This window comes from Diceros bicornis, chromosome 35 (genome assembly GCF_020826845.1).
Source record: "Diceros bicornis minor isolate mBicDic1 chromosome 35, mDicBic1.mat.cur, whole genome shotgun sequence".
Lineage (NCBI taxonomy): Eukaryota > Metazoa > Chordata > Mammalia > Perissodactyla > Rhinocerotidae > Diceros > Diceros bicornis.
Window position 1 is genome coordinate 23866662 of NC_080774.1, and position 25054 is coordinate 23891715.

Below are 25054 nucleotides of genomic sequence, written 5' to 3' on the forward strand. Positions count from 1 at the left end.
AGGCGAGGCTGACGCACTTCCGGTCCCGCCCCTATTCCGTGGCGTCACTTCCGCCCCTTCCGCGCATGAGGCGGCCCGCGCGAGACGCCGTTGCCATGGCAGCGGTCGGGGCGCCCGGCTCTGGTTTGTGGGAGATCCCAGGCGCGGCGGGCGCGCCGAGAGCAGTTCCATGAGCCCACCAGACACAGGGGCTGAGGCTGTGACGCCGGAGACTGGTGAGATGTTCCACATGGCAGACGCCCCCCGCACGCGCCCCCTCTCCTTTACTCCTCGGGTGGGTTCCTAGCTCCCTCCGACCCCGCCTTCTAAGGCCCCCGCTCCCTCCCATTGGCCTCTCTTTGGAGAGCCCCCTCGGGCCCGCCTCCTCAAAGCCCCACCTCCCTACTTCTTAAACCCTCTCTTCTGGTTCATGCCCACCTCCCCCAGGTTCCTTTCCGGAGTCAGAATCCCTAATTTCCACTGGTCCCTTTTCCTGTGGGCGCGCCTTTTCTGGGTTCCACCTCCTGCCGTCCATAGTCCCGCCCTCAAGCCTCATGGACCATCTCAAATCAGGGCTGCTTCTTGAGGCTCCACCCCTCACTCCCACAGGTGCTTCTGCAGACCACTTCCTCCGCTTCCCCTGGCCCACCTCGAATCCCACCTTTTTCACTTCCCCTCCTGATATCCTCTTCTCTCTGTCCCTTCTCCCCTCCCTCCCAACTCCGGAATGCGGGCCTTGCCTGGACTTCAATTTCCTCACCTGTGAAATGGGGGGATGATAGGAAAAAAATGGCCTCCTGTGACTCCTACCTGTTTCTCTCTCTCTTAGACACACACACACACCATAGCTGGTTTATGTCATTGTTGTTATTATTAATGTAGAATAATAATGATAGCTAGGATTTATTGAACGTTTACCGTGAGCCAGACCCTGTCCAAAGACTACGTGCATTACGTCATTTATTTCTTACAGCAACTTATTTACGGTTGAGGATAGTGAAGTTTGGAGTTGGTGGAGTGGGAATCCAAACCCAGGCCATTCTTACTCCTCTACTTGTGCAGTTACTTATTCCTTTGTCTTCAGTCAGTCCCTTCACTGTCCCCAGGGATCCAGGCAATTAGCAATCCTGAATCAGAGACTGACAACTACCATATTGATGGTTTTAGAGTTTCCAAAGTGTTTTCATGGTGGTCACCTGGAATCTCAGCACACTGGCCGGGAGGTGGGCATAATCTTTACCAGAGAGGTAGGTCTTAGGGCTCAGAAAGGGAAGGGGCTTGAATGTTGAACAGGAGTGGAGGAAAGATTCCTTACCTTCTCTGTGAATCAAAAGTCCACCTTGAGCTTGAGGGAACTGAGGAGAGGCAGAGTTAGCTGCTGTTCCTACCTCAGGCAGTGTTGGCTCAGTTAGGGCCATTGCCTGTGTGAGCTCGGGACCAGTGCAGGGCTGGCAGCTTCAGGCTGAGGGTTCCACTCAAGACCCAGGAATTACAGAGAAAGCTGTGTCAAATGCTCCTTCACTTGACACACACCTAAGTGGTTCTCAAACCATGCTTATATCTGCAAATCCCCAAAGTTCATAAGAAATGACATAAGGTAACCTTGGATATTTTTCAATGCTGTGTTTTCCTCTTGTATATTCTTGATTCTTTGGCATTTGCTGCTGCCTCTCAGAACTGGAATCTAACAGGAGTTGGCATCTCAGATGGCCCTAGATGGCCATAGTTATTTGAGGAACAGGTCAATGTTTCTTGGTGTCTTTGCAAGCAAGCGCTTGAGGTCCGGGTGCCACTTGAATACACCTTCTCCCAGGGTGGAGTTTCTTGCTTTCTTTATTTATTTCCTTCCTCCCATTCCAGGAAGGAAACTGGAATGTTTCAGTCTGTTGTTTTTTTTTTGTTTGCTTCTGCCTCATTCCTTGGGGACATAAAATCTCACAGGTGGCAATATCTCATGAGAGGCAGTCACCAAGGCACCATATGTGTGCGGGATGTGGGCCTGGGTGTGTTTGTGTGTGTATTTGAGTGTTGTGGGACGGCTACTCATCGCCCTGTGGGTGGAACTGACAGAGCTGACACACTCAAGACTTGTCCACTCCAGAGACCCTCAGACATAGATGGTGGTTCCTGGCAGATAGGGCTCTGTGTGCCTTGCTCTGTCCCTATTCTTTTTTTTTTTTTTATGAGGAAGATTAGCCCTGAGCTAACATCTGTTGCCAATCCTCCTCTTTTTTCCGAGGAAGATTGGCCCTGGGCTAACATCCATGCCCATCTTCCTCTACTTTTTTATATGTGGGACGCCTGCCACAACATGGCTTGATAAGCGGTGCGTATGTCTGTGCCTGGGATTCAAACCCACGAACCCCAGGCCACTGAAGCAGAATGCACAAACGTAACTGCTACGCCAGCGGGCTGGCCCCTCTGGCCCTATTCTTGCCATGGTGCCCAGCACGTAGTAGGTACTCAGTCACTGTTTGCTGAATGAACACATGAGATCTGAGCCTCTACACCTGCACTGTCTAGTCTGGTAACCACCAGCCTATGTGGTGGTGCATTTGAAAATGGTGGCTGGTCCAAATTGAGATGTGTTGTGTCAAATAGACACTGGATTTGAGACTTAATGCAAAAAAAGACTGTAAGAAAATCTCCTTGGGGGCCGTGGCTTAGCGGTTAAGTGCGCGCGCTCCGCTGTTGGCGGCCCGGGTTTGGATCCTGGGCGTGCACTGGCGCACCGCTTGTCTGGCCATGCTGAGGCTGCGTCCCACATACAGCAACTAGAAGGATGTGCAACTATGACATACAACTATCTACTGGGGCTTTGGGGAAAAAAAGGAGGAGGATTGGCAATAGATGTTAGCTCAGAGCCGGTCTTCCTCAGCAAAAAATGAGGAGGATTAGCATGGATGTTAGCTCAGGGCTGATCTTCCTCACAAAAAAAAAAAAAAGAAAAGAAAATCTTCTTGGGGCTGACCCGGTGGCACAGAGGTTAAGTGTGTGCGCTCCGCTTCGCTGGCCCCGGGAATGGCGGGTTTGGATCCCGGGCATGCACTGACGCACTGCTTGTCAAGCCATGCTGTGGCGGCGTCCTACATCAAGTAGAGGAAGATGGGCACAGATGTTAGCCCAGGGCCGATCTTCCTCAGCAAAAAAGAGGAGGATTGGCATTGGATGTTAGCTCAGGGCTCATCTTCCTCACCCAAAAAGAAAGAAAATCTCCTTAATAATTTTGTATTGATTTCATATTGAAGTGATAATATTTTGAGTATAGTAGGTTAAATAAAATACATTGTTAAAGTTAGTTTACTGGTTTCTTTTTAGTTTTTTTAATGTGACTAGTAGAAAATTTAAAATCCCATATGTGGCTTGCGTTATATTTCTTTTGGCCAGGGCTGCTCTAGAAGCAGCATAGTTTGAATACAGAGCATAAATGTTGGACTCAAGAATCCCAGCTCCCTCAGTGACCTTGGGCCAGCCCCTTAACTTTCTAGAGCCTGAGTTTTCTCATCTGTATAAAGGAAGTGGATTCAGGAAGTGGCACACAGTAGGTCCTGCAGTCAGAGCTAGCACTGTTGAAGTGTGCCCTCTGTGCTCAGGCTCAATGCAGGCCATCCCACCTGCCCTTTCCCACCCCATTCCTCCAGCCTGGATCACCCTCTCTTTCTTCCCGGACAGACTCCTGCCTGCCCCCCAGGGAGCCCTCTCTGAGTGTCCAGTCACTGACTGTTGCTTTCATTGGTTCCCAGGGACTGAAGAGCTGCTCGGGGCCAGCCCTCACACAGGATACAGGAAGCCAGGCACCTGGGTGATCCTCTGACCCTGAGCCCCAGAGCCCAAAGCCTAGTCCAAGAGCTCGACACACTCAGACATCCAGCTCCAGGAGCAGGCACCTGGGCAGAGGTAAGGCCAGGGCCCAGTCCTCTGGGAGGCCGGAGAGGCCTGCTCAGCTCTCAGGAACCACCCCTGGGTGCCTCTGAGCTTCCCAGCACCTGTGGGCACAGGCTGGCCCTCAGGTCCCTTGGCCCAGGCGTCCAGGTCATACTGCAGTGAACTCAAAAGACAGTCCATGTGCTCGCAGGGAGATGAATTGCCAACCGCAAATAATTTCTCAGTGATTCAGTGCCAGTGTGGTGTGTGCTGGGAGGGAAAAGAACAGGATGCTCTGAGAATGTGTACCAGGGGACCTCACCTGGCTGGGTACCTGAGGGAGGTATCTTATCAAGAGGAAGTATGGGGACGGGGCACATTCTGGGTGGTGAGAAGCTGAGATGGAAACAGACCACGCAGGGCCGGAGCTGGGGAAGTGTTCCAGTCTTTATGCTGGAGAAAGCTGATCACTCTGGCTGCCGTATACAGAACGGGTGGGCGAGGTTTTGCTGGGCAGAGGGAAGAGGGTGACCCCTCAGGGAGGCTGTGGCAGTGGCCTGGGGAGATAGTGGAGTGTGGAGTAGTGTCAATGGACAGAAGCGGTGGATTCTCAGTGTGGTCCGGATGTAGGATTGGCATCACTCACTGCTTGCACGTGGGGGTAAAGGAAGGGGATTCGAGGAAGTGCCCAGATGCACTCAGTAGGGGTGCTATTTTCTGAGATGAGGGAGGCTTGGGGGTAGAAATAGGCTGGAGGAAGAGAGGTTTCCCAGGCAAGCCTGGATTGGTGGGGGTCAGAGTGGCCGTGGCCTAAATACTGCCCAAGCAGCCCCTGCATTGCAGGGAGGAGCTGTAGTGCAAGGAAGCACTTTCTGCTGCTGAGAAATCCACAAGGGACAAGCGCCCCTTCCGCAGAGTGGGGAGGGACCAGGGCTCAGCACACACAGGGCTGCCCAGCTTTGAACAGAGTGCTGGCTCTGACACCAGCTACCAGAGGGTGAAACCCCCAAGGCAGCCGATGAGCCACAGGAGGGGCCAGGACAGTGTCGGGCTTCGTGGATGGTTCAACCAAATCACCGTCTTCAGATGTCCACAGACTCCGAAGATGGACGAGAAGCATTCTGGGTGGGCCGCAGGGGAAAAGGGGAAGTATAGGAGGCAGGCAGCGGCTCCAGACAAGGATGGTCTTTGCTGTTGTTACTGCTAATAATAGTAATCACAATAATAATAGTTACTATTGCTTGAGAACTTTACTGGTGCCTTGCCCTGGACCAAGCAAATTACTTGTGGACACCTTTAAAGGCCTCACAACCACCTGGCCTGGTTGGGGACCGTGTCCCCATCTTACAGTGGAGGCAGCTGGGGCTCAAAGGGGTGCAGTGACTTGCTCAAGGCCACACAGCCAGGAAGGGGCAGGGCTGGGACTCTCTGTATCAACATATAGTGGGCCCCCTGTCCCCAGAGTGATTAGGATAGGTATTGATAGAAATTTTCACATTTTCCTCTTTCACACCTTAAGAATTGTTTTTCCTCAAAAGTCAATGTGTTTTAAATTTTCTTTGTGGATTCTTTTTCTTTTCTCCATTCAATTACTCAGTCGTTCACTTGCCAGTGAGCCTCTACAATGGGCCAGGCCCCAGGCTGGCCACACTGGGGTACCACAGTGACTAAGGTGGTCTGAGGACCTGGCCTGGAGAGCAGAGGCCGTTTCAGCAGAAAGCAATCAGGGCTGAGGTGGGGGAAGCCCAGAAGGATTATCTAACCCAGCCTGATGGTAGAGGATGCTCAGGGAGGGTTCTCAGGGAGGAGGTGATATCTGGGAACCCTGAAGGATGAGTGGAGTTAGCTAGGTGGTGGGATTGGATGGGGGAAGCATGATTCAGACAGAGGGGACACATGGGCATGGATTCAGAAACAAGTGGCTGCACATGAGCTGCTGCTCGTAGCTGATGTTGGTTGGAGGGGAGGGTATGGGGCAGGTAGAGGGTGATTAGACAGGGAGGGGTGTGGCTGGAGATGGCCTTTCTCCCAAGGGCCACAAGGAGTCTTGAGGCGTTGTTGGCCAGTGTGACATGGTCAGATAGGGTTTGGTCTAGACCTTGAGAGCTGAAGTGGATCCGATTGGAGTGGGCAGGCCTGTGGCCCAGCTGGAAGCTGCTGCAGTGGTCTAGGCGGGAGATGACAGTGGCCTGGTGTGGTCCAGCACTCACTCCCCATCATGCTGTAGCTACAACTCTCTTTTAGCTGTCAGTTGCCTGTTCAATGGTTTGTTTGCTCAGGGAGAGAAAGATGGTAGGTACATTCTCGTTCACAGCTGTATCTGCCCAGCATTTAGCAAGGACTGTGGGACGATGGAATCGGCAGAGTGGGCATGGGGTAGGGTGGATGAGGGAGGCTGGTGAGGTCACCCACAACCAGGTCCCGAAGGACCTGGTGACCTGGGGCCAGGGAACAGACTTCTCCCTAGGGTCTAGGTTGGACTTTTGGCCTAGGAGCCACTGGGCAGATCAGGGATTTAGGAAGGTTCCTCCAGCAGTGGTCACATGGTGCTGGCTAATGGGGATCCTCTCTGCCCACCCCAGGAGCCACGAGGATGGCGCACCTGCTGGGCAGCCAGGCCTGCATGGACAGCTTGCGCAAGGACCTTACCGACCTGCAGGGCGCCATCGTGGACGTGTTCTCCCGTGCCGGGCCCGTGCGTTTCCCCTCCTGGAAGTTCCCTGACCGAGTAGCCTGTGACCTGGACATGGTGGCCCTGCTAGAGCACTATGACCATGTGCCGAGTGACCCTGAGTTCACGCAGCTCTCCCACGCTGTTCTGCTGGAGCTGGTCATCGACAGGTGAGTCACCTCGGGTTGCTGGCACCCTCCCCTTAAACCAGTAGCAGCGGTGGTGATGACATTGGTAACAACAGTCGCCTTTGACTGAGTACCTGTTGGGGGCCAGCTCAGCTCAGGGCCCTCGCAGTGATCTCACCTTGTTTGTGCTGTGCTGGGCCGTCCTATCCTGTCCACCCTCAGGGAGCTGCTGGCCGCCCTGTTGGTCTCTGCAGCACCACAGCTCTGACGGCTGCCTCTCTGGCCACTGCCACCTGCCTCCTGAGGGTTTCTGTGTGTCGGGGACACCACACCTGCTGCTCAGAGTTTCCATCCCAGGCTCTTTTTCCTGGTGTCTTGTGGGCTGTGCTGTTCCCTCTGTGTGTCACAGGACCAGACACGGGATGTGTTTTTCCAAATCCTGGCCCGGCTGGGAAGAGGCCAGTGGATTCCCCGGTGGCCCTGCCACTTCTGCGCTATCACTGAAGTCACTTCCACTTCCTGGGGACTGTAACCCATGCTCCCTGTGCTCCAAAACCTTATACACTAATGAGGTCATGGAGGCCCAATAGACGGGGACCCCAGCAGTTCTGGGATGGCCTGCCTGGGGACAAGGAAGCCCGGGTAACCACTTAGCGGCCTGGAGGAGGAGCCCTTGGTGTGAGAGCACCATTTGTAACCTGGGAGGGGCTGAACCTGTGTAAGCACAGCACACACCTTCCTTCCTCCGTGGCTTTGCATATGCTGTGCCCTCTGCTAGGAACGCCCTGCCCACCCCTTGCTGGTCTGGCCGGGCCCCACTCATCCATCAAGGCCCAGTTTACCCATCCCCGCTGTGAAGCTATTGTTGACATGGCTTTCTGCCCTCTGCCACATCCCTCTGCTCACCTCTGGCTGAGCTTGTCAAGAGCCTCCTCTGGGCTTCTATGTGTGTACATAACTCCTGGCAGAGGCTGCTGGGTCTGAGACCTAGACCAGCCTGGGAGCCCCGGAGGACAGGGCTGCAGCCGCCAGCTCAGAGTGTAGCACTTGGAGGTGCTTAGTTCATGTCAGGGGATGGGATTACGGCTCAGGGTGAAGATAATGCAGCAGCACAGCATCTCCCATCAGGAGGGTTTGCCTGAGCAGGCAGATCACTCTGTCAAGGCCATGCTCTGTCCTCTTTCCAGGCCCTTTCCCTCTCCCTAGTGCTGCTCAGCACCATGGCACAAGCACTGTTGTGCCCATTCACAGAGGAGGACACCTTGGCCCAGAGTGGGGCAGGGCCTAGAAGTGGTTGGCACCTCCTTCCCTTCTCTGCCCAAGACCCCAGTGGGTTTGAGATGACCCCCAGCACCTGCCACAAGATAAGGTCATTTATCTGCCTGGTATCTTTTGTAAATGCAATACTTCTTCCTTTAAAATTGCTTAGTTCCAGGGCTGGCCCAGTGGCATAGCGGTTAAGTGTGCGCACTCTGCTTTGGCGGCCTGGGGTTCTCAGGTTTGGATTGCGGGTGCAGACCTACACACTGCTCATCAAGCCGTGCTGTGGCGATGTCCCACATATACAATGTAGGAAGATTCGCACAGATATTAGCCCAGAGCCAATCTTCCTCAGCAAAAAAAAAGAGGAGGATTGGCATCGGACATTAGCTCAGCACTGATCTTCCTTACATACTTACATACATTCATACATAAAATAAAATAAAATTGCTTAGTTCCCAGGCAAACATAAACTTATCTTCCCAGCACCACTTTTCCTTAAAATTAGCACGTGACTCTGATTTTGAACTCCAAGGTTAGGATAGAGGCCTAGCTCTCTTCCCTCCATCTCCATTGTCACAGAAGCAGCCCACCTTGCAGGAGAAGCCCCTGACTAGAATCAGGAAACTGAGGCTGTGGGCAGGCTCCTCCCCTCCTAAGGTCTCAGCTCTGTTGTCCATCAGGTGAAGGCTTTGAGCATGTGATGTAAGGCAGCTACTCACCCCTCACTTTCTGAGCACTCAGGATGCAAATGAGGCAGGCTGGGCCTCCCAGAGCATCCTGGTCCAGTGGGGAACAGCCAGGCAGAAGTGCTGCCACCCAGGAGGCCCCCAAGCTCAGCCCTCAAGGAGGGCTTCCTGGAGGAAGTAGCTCTTGGATTGGGTTTGAAGCTGGCCAGGCAGAGCATCTTTCGAGATGTTCCAAGTCCCTGATGCCTGGGCCAGTTCCCCAGAGTCAGAGGCTGCTGGTTGTGTGACATGAGGGCACACTGGTGCTGGGCTCTGCCCCAGGTGACCCTGCCTCTCTGCCCACAGGCTCCTGCTGCTGCTTCAGAGCTGTGCGAGCTATTTGGAGAACCTCAGCTCAGAGCAGACAGTGCCCCCTGCCCGGGCTGCAGGGCCCTGCATGTCTGTGGGGCTCACGGTGCGGCGCTTCTGGAACAGTCTGCTGAGGCTGGGCATGCTCTACCAGCAGGCAGCCCCCCAGGTACCAGCAGGTGGCTACCCTTCATTCCCCAACTGTGGTCACCCTCACACCAGTCTACCCTGTCCCAGCTTTCTAGCACACCAAACGTGCACCATATCCATTGCTGGCTCCACACTGCCTGAAGGAGATAGTGTCAACTCTGGAACCTCCCAGTCAAGGCCCACGCAGCTCGGCAGTTAGCAGCACAGGCCTCGGGGTCATGTCTGGGCTACTTGGCTCTGCTGTTTACACCGTGGGGCTTTGGAAAAATCCTACCTACTCTAAACCTCAGCTTGTGCATCTGTACAATGGGAGTAATAACAGTCCCTACCTCTCAGGATCTTGTTGGGTAATAGAGTTAATATGAGCCCCATTTGTTACGGGTTATCCCGGTGGAAGGACCACCGTCACCATAAAGGGGAGGAAACAAACTGACGGTGACTCTGGTGACATGAGAGCAAGCAAGTCTACCAAGCAAGAGCCCCGTAACCAGCAGCCGTGGCTGTCACTGTCACCCTCCCAGTACCACGCGTGTAACTGCAGTGAGCCTGGTGGGTGGGGAGGGGCAGCAGAGAGGAGGCCTGGGCTTGGGAAGTTGAGACAGCAGAAAGAAAGAAGGTTCTCTCTCTCATTCACGTTGGTGTCAGATGACATCTGAGGGTCTGAGCATCAGGAGAGGCTGTCACAGAAATCCCCAGGGAACTGGTCACCTCCCAGACCTATCCCCCTCACCTGCTTTCCCTTTCTTTTCTTGACCACAGAAAAGGGCAAACCAAGGAGAGACCCCCACTTCTAAGCCCACAGCCACCGGCGAGCCAGCCAGGAGCCCTGAATTTGCGACTGCCAAGTTCATCAAGCCTCCTTCCCCAATGCCACTCTTGCCCCAGACCTGCCAAGAGGCAGACAGCCTCGCCGTCAGAGTCTCCCTGCAGCGTCCAGCCGGGACCACCAAGAACACCAGGAGTGTCCGCTCCCAGACCGTGGAGACGGCCCTGGTGCCCTGTGATGCGTGCACCAGCGTCCAGGGCAGCCTGTGGGAGGTGGGCAAGGTGGTCATCAGCCTGTGTCAGAGCCAGAACTTGCCCTCGTCCTTAGGCCAGTTCCAGCAGCTGGTGCGGGACAGCGTGGGGCTCAGGCCACTGCCGGCCACCACCATGGGCCACTGGGCCACAGAGCAGAGCAAAGACCTGACGCGCCTCAGTAAGCATGTGGGGGCCCTTACTCAGCTCGTTGGGCCCCTCAGGGCCCAGCTGGAGGAGGCTGAGGGGCAGAAGGATGGCCTGAAGAAGCAGGTGGGCAAGCTGGAGCAGGCGCTGCAGCAGGAGCAGGGGGAGCGGCGGCGGCAGGCGGACGAGGCCGGGCAGCGCCTGGCCAAGTGGGAGCGCGACAAGCAGCAACTGCTCGCAGGTCTGTGCCCTGGGCTCTGCTGCAGCCTTAGCTCGGGCTCGCCCAGAAGCAGACCCGAGACAGGGCTGTGGGTGCAAGTAGTTGGTGAGGAAGAGACCCCGGCTGGGGAGTGGGCAAGAGACGCAGGGAAGGGAAGGCAACGAGAAAGGGTGTGCTCATCAAGCCGGTTACATGGCAGGCAGCTGGAGCTTCATCCCACTGGGGAACACTGGAGCCAGTGGTGTAAAACAGTGCCTCAGAGTTGTCCCCTTAGAGGGGCGAGGGAGCCCAGGGATTCCTACACTCCTGTAGGTCGCTGAAGGGGACTCCTGGGGGAGTTCATTCCTCTGGCAACTCCAGCCAGCAGAGCGGCCTCTTTGGCTTCAGCAAAAGCCATTGGGCAAAGAGATGTTGCTGTGGCACTGGAAGTTGGCCAGTGCTCGCTGATGTGAGGCCTGAGGGATTTGGGCAAGTTGCTGCCCTTTCCAAGCCTCACTGTCCCCCCGACGGAGGACACCAAGGCCAAGAGAGGTGGAGAGACATGGCAGCCAGCCAGTAGCAAGCAGGGCAGATGGGGCCCAGGCCTCCTGGCCCCTGCACACTGCAGGGGCTGCCACTGCTCTGCAGGGTGCACTAGGTGTGGAGACTGCCAGCCAGGCCCAAGGGAGCCTCTGAAGGGCCTCTCTCTTGGCTGCCGTAGAAACAAGTGACCTCAAGAGGAAGGTGGCCATCCTGGAGGGGGAGCTGAAGCAGCAGAAGGAGTCCATGCAGGCTGTGGGTGAGGAGCCCCGTTGTACGGCCCTGCATCATGGGCCCTGTGCCCAGTGGTGGCTGTATGAGCCCCTCCATCTCTGTTCCTTGGGCTTCCAGGGTAAAAATAAAGGGAACCACACAGGAGGGTGGGCCTGACCAGCCACACTGTTGGGTGATGACCTGAGCCCGGGTGCCACCTTCTATTCTCAGAACCTACCTCAGGCGGGGTTCAGAGCCCCATGTTGTGGCTAAGGACACTGAGGCCCAGAGACGTGCCGTGACCCTCCCCACTCAGGTCCTGTCCTGGATCGGAGGCACTGCAGGGACTCGCACCCAGGGCTCCCCTGCCCTACCCCTTCCCATGGCTGCTCAATCCTGTAGAGACCAAGGCCCAGCAGCTGCAGGAGGAGGCCAAGTGCAGGGCGGAGGCCGAGAGGCAGGTGCAGCAGCTGGAGGAGCAGGTGCAGCTGCTGGCAGGGCGGCTGGACGGGGCCAGCCAGCAGATCCGCTGGGCCAGCACAGAGCTGGACAAGGAGAAGGCCCGCGTCGACAGTATGGTCCGCCACCAGGAGGTGAGGCCGGGGGCCTTGCCGGCGCTCTGGGCACCTGCAATGTAGGCTGCAGGGAGAGAGGGCTCCACTGGTGGGGATGGGGGTTTATCTGTGTAGGGTACCTGCTCTCCAACACACACACACCCAAGTTTTGTTTTGACTGATCTTTTCCAAGAGTCTGAGCCCTCCCCTGAGCCGGGCACTGGGGAAACAGGGACCCAGGGACAGATACAGCCAAATGAGGCTTTGCTCTGGAGGAGCTCCCCGCCCGGCAAGGACGAGCGGTTGTGCCACCATAACTCTCCTGCCAGATGGCTAAGGGGCTGGAGAAAGTGCTGCAGGGGTCCAGGGAGGGATGGTCACATCTGCCCGTAGGAATCCAGGATGGCTTCTGGGAGGAGCTGGCCTTTGACCTGGATGCCAATGGCTGGTGATTAGTCCATCAGCCAGAAGAAAGATAGGGCAGAGGGTGAGCCAGGGCCCAGGGCCCGGGATATGGCTGTGCTCTGGGCATTGGGGCCTTGCCCAGGAGTCCCCAAGGGAGTGGCTGAGGGAACAAGTGACCTGTCATCTAGAGAAGGGGGCAGGTCTGGGGGCTGTCCTGGCTGGGCTTAACCTTAGATGTTCAGTGGGGAGCCAAGATCCAAGGTAGAAGTCCCCTGGGTCAGGCATGGCCAGGATAGGGAAGCCTTTCAACCCCGAACAGTGCTTTTCTCGGTGTCTTAGTCACGGTCACCATGCATCAGGTGTCTGCTGTGAGCCAGGCACTGGGCCTCAGCCTCTGCAACCCCCTCATTCTTACTCCTCGCCACAGCAGGAGGTAGATACTCTTGTCATCCCCATTTTACAGATGAGGAAACTGAGGCTTGGGGAGATTAGGGAAATTGTCCAAAGCCGCACAGCTAGCCAGTGGTGGAGCCAGGACTCAGAGCAGACTGGTGCTGGTTCTTGCGGCTTTGCACTCAGTGGGTGTCAGGAAATGTGGGTTCCAAGTGACATGGGTTGATGGGACACTAGTGACCGGAGGAGAAGAAAAGTGTACTTGCCAGAATTCCTCTTCAAGTGGAGACTGTGTAACTGGAAAGAAGTGGGTGTGAGGCCGACAGAATCAGGCAACTGCTTTCCAAGGGGGCGGGGTCTGCAAGCTGGGGGGCCTGGCCTTGACGGGATTGGGGTGTGCATCCATCTTCCACTCCACGCTGTGCACAGCCTCCTGCACACAGAGAGACGCGGCTCTAGGGGGAGGGCTCAGAGGGTCGCAGATATGGTAGCTCCTTAGTCCCAAGTGGCTGGGCCCAGCCCCAGAGGCCTCATGGCCTCCCCGCCTGCCCACCTGGCTCAGTCCCTGCAGGCCAAACAGCGAGCCTTGCTGCAGCAGCTGGACAGCCTAGACCAGGAGCGCGAGGAGCTGCGGGGCAGTCTGGACGAGGCCGAGGCCCAGCGGGCCCACGTGGAGGAGCAGCTACAGAGCGTGCAGAGTGAGAGGGAGCAGGGGCAGTGCCAGCTCCTGGCCCAGCAGGTGGGAGTGGGCAGGGTGAGGGTGCTGGGGGCAGCTCTTCCCTTTCACCAGAGGAGCCTCCAGCCAGCTGAGTGCCTGCAGGCCTGACCCGTGTCTGGGGAGTAGGGGGGTGGGGTGTCCCCAGGGGAGCTGGGAGCCATTCCTCAGACGGCCTGAGCCTCCCCCTGCCCCAGGAGCTGCTGCAGAGCCTGCAGCAGGAGAAGCAGGGCCTGGAACAGCTGACAACGGAGCTGCGGCTGACCATCTCAGAGCTGGAACGGGAGCTCGTGGAGCTGAGGGAGCGGGAGCGGCTGCTGGTGGCCTTCCCGGACCTGCATAGACCCATCGAGACCCAGATCCAGAGTAGGGGCCTGGGGGTGCTGCAGAGGGCCTGGGGCGGGCAGCTGAGGGCTCACCTTGGCAGGACACTGCGGTCTGCAGCTCCCAGGCTGCAGCGAGGGCGGGGAGAGCAGGGGTAGCAAGCAGTGCGGCCCATACAGAGCCCCCACGACACACAGGTGCTTCACGTGTTATCCTCTGTATGGATGGGGACAGGGAAGCCCAGAGGTGTGGTGACTGCCCATGGTCCCATAGCCAAATCCAGATGCAGGTCTGGCTGCCTCGGTCGCCTGTGCTCTTCACCACGTCACATGCCAGTCCTCGACGTCCTTGTGTCCCCCATGCTGCGTCTCCCCAAACCACATCGTGGGGTCAGCTCCAGGGCACAGCCCCAGCTCTCCAGTGTCCTGGACCCCGTGGCACAGCGGAGGATTTGACTCCAAGTGACCTGGGTTCTCGTCCCAGCCCCTCCAGCCCTCTAGAGCTCTGGGGGTGAATCATTTGCAGAGCTGTTGGGAAGATCCTCTACAGTTAAGCTGCTCATGATAAGTCATCACTCCTGAGCGCTGACTACGTGCCAGGCCCCTCGATGCCTTCTCAACTGCCCCGCAGGGCGGGTAGCAGCCCCTTTTTACAAACCAGGAAACCCAGAACCAGAGCGGGCAGCAACTTGCCCGGGTTTACAGAGCCGAAAGAAAGCATCCATCCCCCGAGCAGTGGGAAAGAACGGCCTTGCTGAATTCCGGTGACTCATGCCCAAGAGCCGCTGTGTGACTCGGGACAACTCACCCTCCTTCTGGCCCTCTGAAAACAGGTGGCCTTGGAAGAGATTCACTCTCTTGCCTATTTGCCGAGTCTTCAGTGAGCTCTAGGTCCCACCCAGCTCTCAAATTCTATCCTGCTGTGGTCACTTCCCAGCAGGTGGGGGGATAAGGCCTCAGGAGAAGGAAGATGAGATGGGAGGCCCAGTGCAGTGACCCTGCCCAGCTCCCCTGTGCCTGCTGGGCCACCAACCCAAGGCACATGCCAGCTGCTGTGCCTGCCCTCTGAGGTACTGTCCCATTGGGCACAAGAGGCAGATCTGGCAGGGTGAGGTGCCAGATAGCATGTCCCCACAGGCTCCGGCAATGTCACGGATGACATGGAGAGGCAGGTGGAGGCCAACGACATCCGCATCCGGGTCCTGCAGGAGGAGAATGGGCGGCTCCGGTCGATGCTGTCCAAAATCCGGGAGGTGGCCCAGCAGGGAGGCCTCAAGGTAGGCACCCTGGCTCCCCCACCTGAGAGGGCCGGCCCTTGGGGACTTGGAGGAGGCCCCCGACTCAGCAGAGGTTTTCAGACCCCACCCTGGGAACCTGTCGAGAGCCTGCCTCATCACACATGACTTTAGGCCATGCTGTTGTGAACTATCTTCCACATTTCTAGAAGGTGTGCGAGTGTTAACAGTGCTTTCTGGTTCCAAACCCCTCTCTGGCCATTCGTGCCTTTATTTCAAGTGCAACCAGGAGTCTTGTCAGAAAGCAAACTTTTCCACACTTAACCGCAGCAGAGGCAGCCCAGGAAGGCTTCCCAAACCCTGCCCCTCAGAGAGAGGGGCTGTGGGTACAGGTTCGGCCCACCCCCCCGCCCCCAGCTATGACACCCTCTCTGAGCAGTGGGGAGGGGACTCCTGAGCCTGAGCTTGGCTTTCTTTGCAGCTGATCCCTCAGGACCAGCTCTGGGCCCCTCCCAGCAAAGGAATCCAGGGAGCAACGCCCCCAGCCCAGGCCCAGAGACCATCCCCAGGGTGAGTGAGGCTCTGCCAGAGGCAGGGCAGAGAGGGGTAGGCTCGTCCCCCTCGCTCACAGGGGATCTTGCCATCTGGTCCTCCCTCAGGCCCCTGGGCAGGCAGCACCCACCTGGCAGCAGGACGGCTAGTGCAGGCAGGACCCTCACAGGCCAGCCCCGGGTATCGCTGCCTCAGCAGCCCTGCAGCCGGCCCAGCAAGTCCTCCCTGGAGAATGTGACCCACTCAACCACCTGCGCCCAGAACCCCATCCGGGCCCTGGCCAGGCTGAGGAGGAGACTATCACCGGGCCAGGGCCAGGCCAGCCCTGCACAGCAGCCCCAGGAGCGGCCCATGTAGCCTGCAGTGAGATGGGGATAGAAGGCAAGTGGCTGGTAACCCACCCAAATGTAATAAAGCCCCCGCCATCTGCCCACAGCAGCCTTGGCCTCACAGCACCGGCTGCGCCGGGGGAAGTGTCCTTCCTTCCCCATCCTGGACAGGGACCACTGAGCCATGCAGGTCATCGGCCAGCAGAGGCCTGGCACATTGTGGGCCCTCAGTAAATGGGAGCTTCCTGCCTCCCTCCTGACAGGGGCAATGGGAGAAGAGGGCACACTGAGGGCAGAAGGAAGCTTCTAGCACCTGGGTCAGGTGAAAGGCAGTCTTTTGATCCCCATAGCAAGGGCCAAGGGGTAACCTGGGCTCAGTGACCCCCAAGAACAAAGAGCGGGGTCAGGGGAGGGTGTGTGCAGGGGAGGGAGAGCAGCTACCGAGATGGGCCCCCTCCCGGTGAGGATGTCTGAGGCAAGGAAGAAGTCAGAGACTGGGCTCCCCGAGGCAGGCAGAGGGCAGCGACGCCTTCCCCAGCCCCAGATCCAGACCTAAACCTGGGGATGGAGACATTAAAGACCCAAGAAAGTCAGCCCTCCTTTCCCTGAGGAACTCCTCGCCTCCACGAAATGTGAGTCACAAGAATTTCTCTAAATCCAGGAGGGTGGACCCCTGGGAGGCCACTGAAGGTAGGGCAAGGCCTCACCCAACCAGAGTGGGACACCTCAGCCAGCTTAGGCTTTCACAGGCCTGCACCTTGGGGCCTGGGCACTGATGCCACCAGCCACACCAGACCCATAGCAGTCCAGTTTTCCTCATGAAGGCTCCAGTCTGTCCTGAGTCACTCTATCTGTAAAGGACAGGCTCTAAGACCTGCCTGAGGACTTCTCAGTGTGGCACTCCCAGCTTCCTGTGACACTTTCCCCTGGTGAGGAAGCCAGCAGGTAGAGCTCTTCAGTTTACAGAGGAGGGCCAAGAGGGGCCATGGCTGAACCAGGGTCTGCCCCCCTCTTGCTTCTGTGGAGCCTGGGGTGCCTGGCCCTGCCCCTCAGATGACAGCTAGTTCTCTGTGCGGGGGCTCCGAGGCAGGAGGCCTGGGCCAAGTGCAGGGGGAGGACCCGTCACAGCTCAGCTCTTCTCTGCATCCATTTATTAACTCGCTGTTCTGTAGGTCAGATGTCCAGGCCTTGTATGGCTGGGTTCTCTGCTCAGGGTCTTAGAAGGCTGAAATCAAAGTATCTGCCAGGTCACGTCCCTTTCTGATGGCTCTGGGGAAGAGTCCAGGATCATTCTGATTGTTGGCAGAATTCCGATTCTTGCAGCTATAGGACTGGGGGCCATTTCCTTGCTGGCGGCTGTCAGCAGGGGCCAATCTTAGCTCTTAGAGGCTGTCTGCCTTCCTTGCCACGTGGTCCCCTCCATCTTCAAGTCAGCAACAGAGAATTTCTCACCTGGTTAGGTTAGGCCCACTTGGATACCTTCCCTGTCTTAAGGTCAGCTGTGCCATTTAACATAACCTAATCAGGGAAGTGAAAGCCTTCCGAGTCACAGTTCCAGGATTCTGCAAGGCACGAGCATGGGGGCTGGGGGCATCTTGGGAGCCATCTGAGAATCCACCTCCTGCAGGCAGTAGAACTCAAGGCGACTTGTTTTTTTAATCTTAAAACATCCACACAAATTTTACTTCTTATGTTAAAATATATACATGTTTATTTTAATATTAAACCTCCCCTATCTTCTAAAAAAATGGATGCCTCTGGAAGATGCCCCACATTTATCCTGTGGCTTCAAGTATCCTGGTCAGCAACCCGTAGCCCTGCTGAGCAGCACAGGACTGGATGGTTTCTAAGGCCTCTGGTCCCAGCCAGGCCCGGGGAGGGAGCCCGGCCGGTCAGGCAGTGGAACCTGCGGCTCCCAGTGTCCAAGGACCAAGGGCAGCAGAGAGTGGAGGGGCCTCTGGGTTTAACATCACAGCCTTGACCAAGATGGGTCCTGAAAGGTGGTCAGGCTAAGGTGCCCCCAAGGCCAGATGGCTCCTCCCCCAACTCACCCCCCCAATAAATAAGCACAAAACCCGACCACTGCAGCCTCAGCCCCCAGGGATGCCCTGACAAGCAGGCTGGAGAGCTCCCGGAGCCCTGAGAACAGCTGCACTGCTCCACACCCTCTCCCCAGACCCCTGCCCAGGGTCCCAGGAGCTGCCTGCAAGAAGGCAGACACGGACACCCCAGGATGGCAGAGAAGGCCCCCAATGCGGCCTCTCTTCCTGGCAAGTCCAGGCCCTGCATCCTCGGCCTGGGGCCTGTGGCCCTCCTTCCCAATGTGGATGTGGTAGGGCGCCTTGCCTCTCAGCAGGGGAGGGCCCCTATCCTTCCTCCCACCCACAGGGCTTGCTGTCCTGTTCCAGGAGCCCAGGCCAAGAGCCAGGGTGCAGGCGGGAGGGGGTCCCTTCCCCACATGCAGAGACCCAGCTGGGGCAGCTAATCATCTGAGTAGCGGTTCCCTGCAGGGGAGAAGGAAAAAGAACAGGGAGGGAGGCATCAGATGGGGACCCAGTGGAGCCGGCCAAGGGCCCCCACCCTTGGTGCTCACCCAGGACGTTGAATTTGCACAGCGGGCAGGTCTGCTGGAGCATCAGCCAGGGGTCCACGCAGTCTCGGTGAAACTCATGCTTACAGGGCAGCACCCGGATCCACTGCGGGGTGGAGGGAAGGGCTCAGGCCACAGGCGCAGGCCTCCAGGTGGGGGTGCCTGGCCCCGTGCCCTCACCTGAGCTGGGGAACTGAAACCTCTGTGGCCTGCACGCCCCCGTTCTGCTTTCCATAGCGCTGGTGGGGGCTGGGAGGAGAAGGGCCCCATTGGGGTGGTTCTGAGGTCTCAGGAGTAGGGTGGGGGACATCACAGGTCAGCTGAGGGCTGGCCTCTGCCCAGGGCACTAACCTGCTTGTTGCAGAAGTAGTCCAGACACACGGCGCAAGTCTCAGCGCCAGGCTCCAGGGGGCCCTGTGGCGCCCTGCCCAGCCGGCAGCGCCGGGTCTTGAGGGACGCCAGTCTGCGCACCACGCGGCGCTTGAGCATGTCCACCTGTGCAGAGGGCAGGCACGGTTCAGCAGGCCCGAGGGCTGGGGCAGCAGAGCTCCCAAGGGCTGGCTCCCACCTGGCCTCCAGGCTCCCGCCGGCTCTGCCGCGACGCCTGCCGCTGGGCCTGGACCACGAGGCCTGTGCACAGGAGCATGGCCACCAGCAAGATGGCATTCCACAGCTGCTGCAGCGGCTTCTGGGGAGGGGAGCAAGGTGTCAGCCGGTGGGGCCACTCTACCCTCTTCCCCCAGGAAATCCACCCTGAGGACCAGCCAGGTGAGGTCCATGCTCCTGGCTTCCTCTTCTGAAGCCTCCCGCCCTCCCACCTGTGCACTCCTAGGGTCTGCCCCAGCTGCCTTTGCTCTACCCTCCACAGTGAGGTGACCCACATCTGTCCCCAGCCCAGGCCTCTCGTGGGCAACAGACCTGGTGTTTTTGCACTCTTGGAAGCATCTATCTGGCAGCTTCCCAGGCTCCCCAGCTCAGGACCCTGTCACCTTCCCACCCCCATCCCTAACCCACACTTTTTCTGCTCTGCTTTCTTGGCCACCGTCACCCACCTGCCTCCCCACCGTCTAGGCTGAGCATTCTGAGAGGGCGCCAGACCCCAGGCCCTGCTGCCTCGCTCTCCTAGGGGTCTCCCATGCCCCTCCTCTCCATCCCACTCCACTGCTCTTTCAGGTCCCCTGCCCCGGCCTCACGCACCCATTTCCCACCCACAGGGATCTCACCTGCAAACGTGATCACACAGCACCCCTGCCTGACACCTTTCCCTGTGACCCTCCCCCACCCCATCCTCCACCCTCAGAAAAAAACCCAAACTCCTCCTTCAGCCGACCCTCAAGGCCTTGATTTCCCACACCCTCCCACCCCTCAGTGTCCATGCTCCTCGCCCCCTCCCACATCTGTGCCTTTCCACACACCATTCCCTGTCTTGGGAACTCTCTTCTTCCTCACCCCTTCCCATGGCTAATGCCTTTGGACTCCCCTTGCTCCAGAAGCTCTCCCAGACCACCACGGCTGGCCAAATGCTCCCCGCCTGCCTCTCCCTGTGCAGCCCTCCTCATACCTACTCTAACCCAGTGTTTCACTGCTGCTGTCCTCGAACTCCCCAACTCCCATTGGCAGGAGAGAACCATGTCTGACGTGCCTCATTTAGCCTTTGAGAGGTCCCAGGGGGGCCTCGGAGTTCCAGGGGAACCACACTGACCCGGACGTAACTCCCACCATTTGCAGTGTGGCAGCAAGGCTTTGACTACTAAACAGCTGGCTCAGGAAATGATGTAGCAGAATAAGCAAAACCTGGCTCGCTCACCCACATGGGCACACCGTTTCACAGGGTCTGTGGATGTGTTATGACTAATAAATGCATTTGTTTAAAAGCTTTTTGCATTCCTAGTAGCCTTCTGCCATCAGGTTCTTCCCCGGCCAACGCTGAAGTTCAACTACCAGCAGGTGGGAGAGGGGCTGAGAAATGATTTGACATTAAAAGAAGCCACCACTCTAGACAAGGTTGGGTCCTGCTAGTGTCACACATGTTGCTTTTGCTCAGGGCAGAGGCACTCTGGGGGCCACTGCCGAAAGGTGTCTATGAGCCCCAGCACCCTGCTGTCCCACCCTTTCCCCCCCTGGTTTCTGTCCCCGTCTCTCTCATTCGTGGTGGGGTGGTGGCACCTGCTCCAGGAAGCTCCCCGCAAGCTGCTCAGCTGAGCTCAGGTGGCTTCACTATGCCACAGAGGGCTCGGCCCCTCTCCCACCACTAGCTCAGCACTCGCCCCAGCAGAGTGACTGCCTCTGGCCTGTCTCCTCCCTGGATGGGGCCCTGTGAGCCCAGGCCTGGAGCTGCCCTGCCCTTGTGCCCCCTGCCACACTGAGCCAAGCTGACACCTGGCAGGACTCACTGAGCAGCCGTTACGCTGTAAACTCCAGGGCTGAACCTGGGGCTCAGTGCTCTGGAGCAGCCAGTGAGCACTGGGTGGGCCAAGGGCATGGCCTACCTGGCACTCCACTGTAGGCCGAAGACCCAGCCTCCCCAGGCTCAGCGCATTTGGGGACCCCCAGGTGAAGAGGGAGGGTGGGGCTGGGGCTTGTCCATCAGAGCAGCAAGGACATGGTTCATTGGGCTTTTCTGTCACACGGGTGCCGCCGTTCTGGATTCCCAGAGGCTGGACGGATGGGGACTGGGCCCTGGGCTTGGGGCTGAGAACCTGCCCCACCTGCCCTTCAGACACCTTCGCTACCACAGGCACCCAACACTTGTACTGGTCCACCCCGGCCAGCAGTATGGCCGAGGCTGTTCAGCCTTGCCCTCTGCACCAGCAGAGCGACCTGCAGACTGAGCACATTCCCACCTACAGGCTTCCGGGCTCTCTCCCAGCTCTAGCCTCTCATCTGACAGCCCCTTACCAATGCCTGCCCCGCCCAGAGTTCTGTGTGGGCTGTCCTCCAGGGGAGATACAGTGGGGCTCCCTTCTCTTCCAGAAAGCCCTTCCCTTCCCCCAGCCTCAGTGCCCGCTCCCTCCACCGAACTGCAGTTCGGGCTGCTCAGACAGGAATCAGCAAGTGCTGTCTGGGCTGACGGGCTGAAGCTGCATTCACATAAGCGTTCCTTTTCCCTGCTTGTCTTTGGGCCCTTCAAGGGCACAGCCCGGTCTGACAGGCTTTTTGTACCCTCCACGTGAAGCCCCTTGCATCCTAGGATCTCAAAAGCTACTTATGGCCACTGACTTATTCAAGCACTTATAACAATGAAGATACTCAGAGTCGCAGCAGCTGTCATCTGCTCAGGGCCCACTATGAGCTTAATGTATACAATCCCCTAACAATCCTGTGGCCATGTACTGTCCCTGTTCACAAATGAGGAACACGAGACCAGAGAGGTTAAACACTTGGCCTAAGACCACTCAGCTAAGGTTTCAGAGCCAGGATCTGAACCCACGTCTGCCTGACTTGAAGCCGCCTCACACGGCCCACGTCCACCAACACGTGCTGGAGGCTGCACGCCAGACAAGGGCACGCCCACCCTGCAGAGAGTGGGGACTCGAGAAATGCTTGCGGACAGAATACCTTTGAACCCTCTCAATGCTGAGCACCGGGAAATTCAGAGACAAATAAGACACAGCCCCAGCCCGCAGGAGACAAAGTCACGCTCCCCAACGCTTACACAGGATGGGCTGTCCTAAGAGCCCCATGAAGGGACTCACAAAGTGCTGCTGTGATTTAGGAGAGGGACAGGGACTGTGAGCGGAGGGTGTGAGGGAGGCTTTCCAAAGAAGGCAGGCAGGGGTCGCTGTGAGGGCTCTGGCTGGACTGGGACACATGGAGACAGAGGAAAAGGATGTCCGTGCCTGTAGCCAAGCATGGAAAAGGCCTAGTGGCAGGAGACCAGGGTGTGTGTGGGGGCCAGTAAATGGCACAGGGTGGTGGAGTGCAAGAAGACTAGGAAAAAAAAAAAGGATAAGTAAGTGATCAGGAGAGCTGAAAGCCAGCCTAAGGAGTCTGAACTTTCTTCTGCAGGCAATGGAGAGCCAAAGACGGCTTCTGAGGAGGAGAATGACACGACGAGAGCAGCAGCTAACACTGATTGTGCATGACCCTGGGTCAGGCACCGTACTGAGGACCCGCCATGTCATTGAACACTCACAGCCCTGGGAGGTGGAAGAGGTAGTCCTCGTTACCAAGGCAGGGAGAGGGCACAGGATTTGAGACAAGGCATACATGTGACCCCCCCTGAGCCTCCTCTTTCCAGGCACCCACCTGCTCCTGGGCCCGACTGCCTCCCAGGCACACCAAGTCCTGCCATCCTCCGTAGCCATGCTTGGAGAGGCCACAGGTGGTCCATAGGGTCAGCTTCCACTCGATGTTGGCCGACAGGGACTCTCCGCTGGTGATCTCAGCCGTGGCCTGGGTCCTCCTGGGAGGGAAAGCCACGGAGGGGCCAGACGGAACAGCTCTTGGGAGGGGAGGCCCAGACCCACCCATGCCAGCCTTGTGGGAAAAGGATATTCCCGCAGCCCTTCTGCTTTGGCCCCCAGGCCTTTCCTGGCTATTGGTTTTTCCAAATCTCAAACCAGCCAGGCGAGGGAGGCCCACAAGCTCAGGGAAGAGCCTGTCAAGCAGGAATCTGGCTTCCTCCTTGCTGGAGCCAATCCTCTCTGCCCACAGAGTCGCCTCCTCATTCCAGGCCCTGCCACCTCCTTCTGGTCCCCTCACCCATTTTTCAGACCAGGAGACTACAGTCTTAAGGCTAACTAGAAAAGCCCTGGTCCCAAGACCCCTGAGCCCGTGGCAGAGCCAGAGACCCTTAGCACCCAGGCCCCCCAGCCTAGTCCTTTAGAGCCCAAACCCCACTCACTGCAGCAGTGCCTCCAACAGCTTGGTGACATTGGAAGAATAATGAAGGACAATCACTGGCCTGAGCAGAAGCTGGGATATGTCTAGCTGTAGAGGGACAGGGAGGTCAGCCGGCCTTGGTCCCTATCCCCCAGCGCGCGTGCCCCCAAAACCTGATGCAGTTTACCTCTCGGACCACGTTGTGGTTCAAGATGAGGAGAAGCAGGGCAGAGGCTCCCAGGAAGAGCGCCCGTCGCATCTGCAGGGGACAGGGGCAGAGCTAGCACATGTCTCACCACACACCTGCAGCCACAGCTGTCCTCAGCTCCTGACTCGCAGTGAGCATTTCCTCTGGACAGACTGGCTCTCAGCTCCTTGAGGTCAAGGGCAGAAACTCTTACTCCTCCTGCCTTCCCCCCAGATGCTCTGTGGGACCCAAACAATGCTGTGCCTTCCCTGGTCCTAGCAGGGCAGGCCTGCCCACCAACCGCCAGCAGGAACCCCCCATTGGATACTCTCAGAGCCTGGTGGAGCTTCCTGATTCTCTGGCCTCCTCCCACCTCCCTGCTGCTAATCATACTGACTCAATTCTCCCAACTGGGGCCCCCTGCCCCACCAGAGCCCAGGGCTTCTGTGGAAGCTCCTCAGGCGCCCATCTGGTAGTCTGGCTCTAGCAGATGCCTTGAAACTCCTGCCTCCAGCCCCCTTCCCCACATACACCCCCTGCACCTGCTGCACCAGGGCCTTGGGATAGGCCTGCGGGCCGCTGCCCTGACTCTCCTGACGGATCTGGGCCGCCTGCTCCTCGCCCACGTATGCCACTGCAATCCAGCCTTCTACAGGCACCTCCTGCTCAGCATCCACGATGTCCATCTGTGGGGCGAGGGGCCATGGGCAGAGGGAGGAGGGGGAGTAAGGGGGGTCGGACACACAGGGGATGCAAGGCCAGGGTTTGGGAATGAGTTTGGAGGGGAGGGCATCTGGACCTCAGGTTTTGGAAGCCGGAATGCTGGGGGCAGGGGCGGCCTGGGGAGGGGGCGCTGGGCTGCCAGGGCATGATCCAGGATGACGGCAGGATCTGGGTGCAGGGTCTACGGCGGGGCGGGGGCCATACGGCTCGGCGGCTCACCAGCAGCAGGCGGCCGCCCAGCGGGGGCGCCGGGTCGGCCTCGGGGCCGATCCTGACGCCCTCCAGCACCAGAGCGTCCTGCCGCGGAAGCCGCACGTCCACCCGCACGGCGCGGGCCCCGCCCCGCCCCGCCCTGGCCGCGGGGTCGCTACCGTCAGCCGCGGCCCCGGGGCCCGCCAGGCCCAGCCAGAGCGGCAGCAGGGGCAGCAGCAGCAGTAGCGGCGACAGCGGCGGCGGAGAAGGCGGTGGAGGCGACCTCAGCGCGGGGCGAGCGGCGGGGCCCATGGGCGGACCCGGCGAGCAGAGGAGACAGGGGCGTCGGGGGTCCTGGGCGCCGGGGTAACAGAGGGAGCGAGCCGCGGCCGGACGGGGCGGGGCGCCGGGGGAGCAGGGCCGCGGCCGGACGGGGCGGGGCGCCGGGAGGGGGTGGGCTCTCCGCGGCTCCCGCGCCCAGACCGAGCCGCGCGCGCCCCCTCGCGGCCGCGGAGAACCCCGGCGCCGGGTGCCCGAGGAGCTGGAGCCTGGCGGAGCCCCGGTCGCTATGCGGAGGTGGGAATCAAACAGGAGGCGCTCACAGTTTGCCGCGTTGTCAAACGGCGAGACCGGAGCAGGGGAGACCCAGGGAGATAGCTGGAAGATAGTTGGCCACTTGGGGAGGCAGAGGCACGATCAGGGCCCCAGAAGGGCGGGAATGAGGGACGTCTGGGGGCCTGCAGGCTGGCTCTTGCTCTGCGGGGTCACACGGTGTGGCCTGCGCCAGGTTGCACCCCCGTCTTCCTTGGGCTCCATTTCTCCACCAC

At 58.5% G+C, this 25054-nt stretch overlaps 2 protein-coding genes across 2 annotated transcripts; one reads left to right on the forward strand and one right to left on the reverse strand.

Moving 5' to 3' along the window:
- The first annotated feature begins 56 nt into the window (after positions 1-56).
- Positions 57-16738, forward strand: CCDC157 (coiled-coil domain containing 157). The gene is made up of 12 exons (XM_058532236.1): positions 57-215; positions 3723-3876; positions 6426-6684; positions 8937-9108; positions 9849-10494; positions 11174-11251; positions 11608-11798; positions 13120-13296; positions 13470-13652; positions 14720-14872; positions 15312-15400; positions 15490-16738. The coding sequence occupies exons 3-12, from the start codon at positions 6437-6439 to the stop codon at positions 15737-15739; spliced, it is 2187 nt and encodes a 728-aa protein (XP_058388219.1). The 5' UTR covers positions 57-215; positions 3723-3876; positions 6426-6436; the 3' UTR covers positions 15740-16738.
- A 27-nt stretch (positions 16739-16765) lies between these two features.
- RNF215 (ring finger protein 215) lies at positions 16766-24616 on the reverse strand. Its single transcript, XM_058531772.1, has 9 exons — positions 24255-24616; positions 23855-23998; positions 23313-23384; positions 23148-23233; positions 22550-22706; positions 18870-18989; positions 18653-18796; positions 18305-18407; positions 16766-18215 (listed from the first exon to the last, which is right to left on the reverse strand). The coding sequence occupies exons 1-9, from the start codon at positions 24537-24539 to the stop codon at positions 18193-18195; spliced, it is 1134 nt and encodes a 377-aa protein (XP_058387755.1). The 5' UTR covers positions 24540-24616; the 3' UTR covers positions 16766-18192.
- Between the last annotated feature and the right edge of the window lie 438 nt (positions 24617-25054).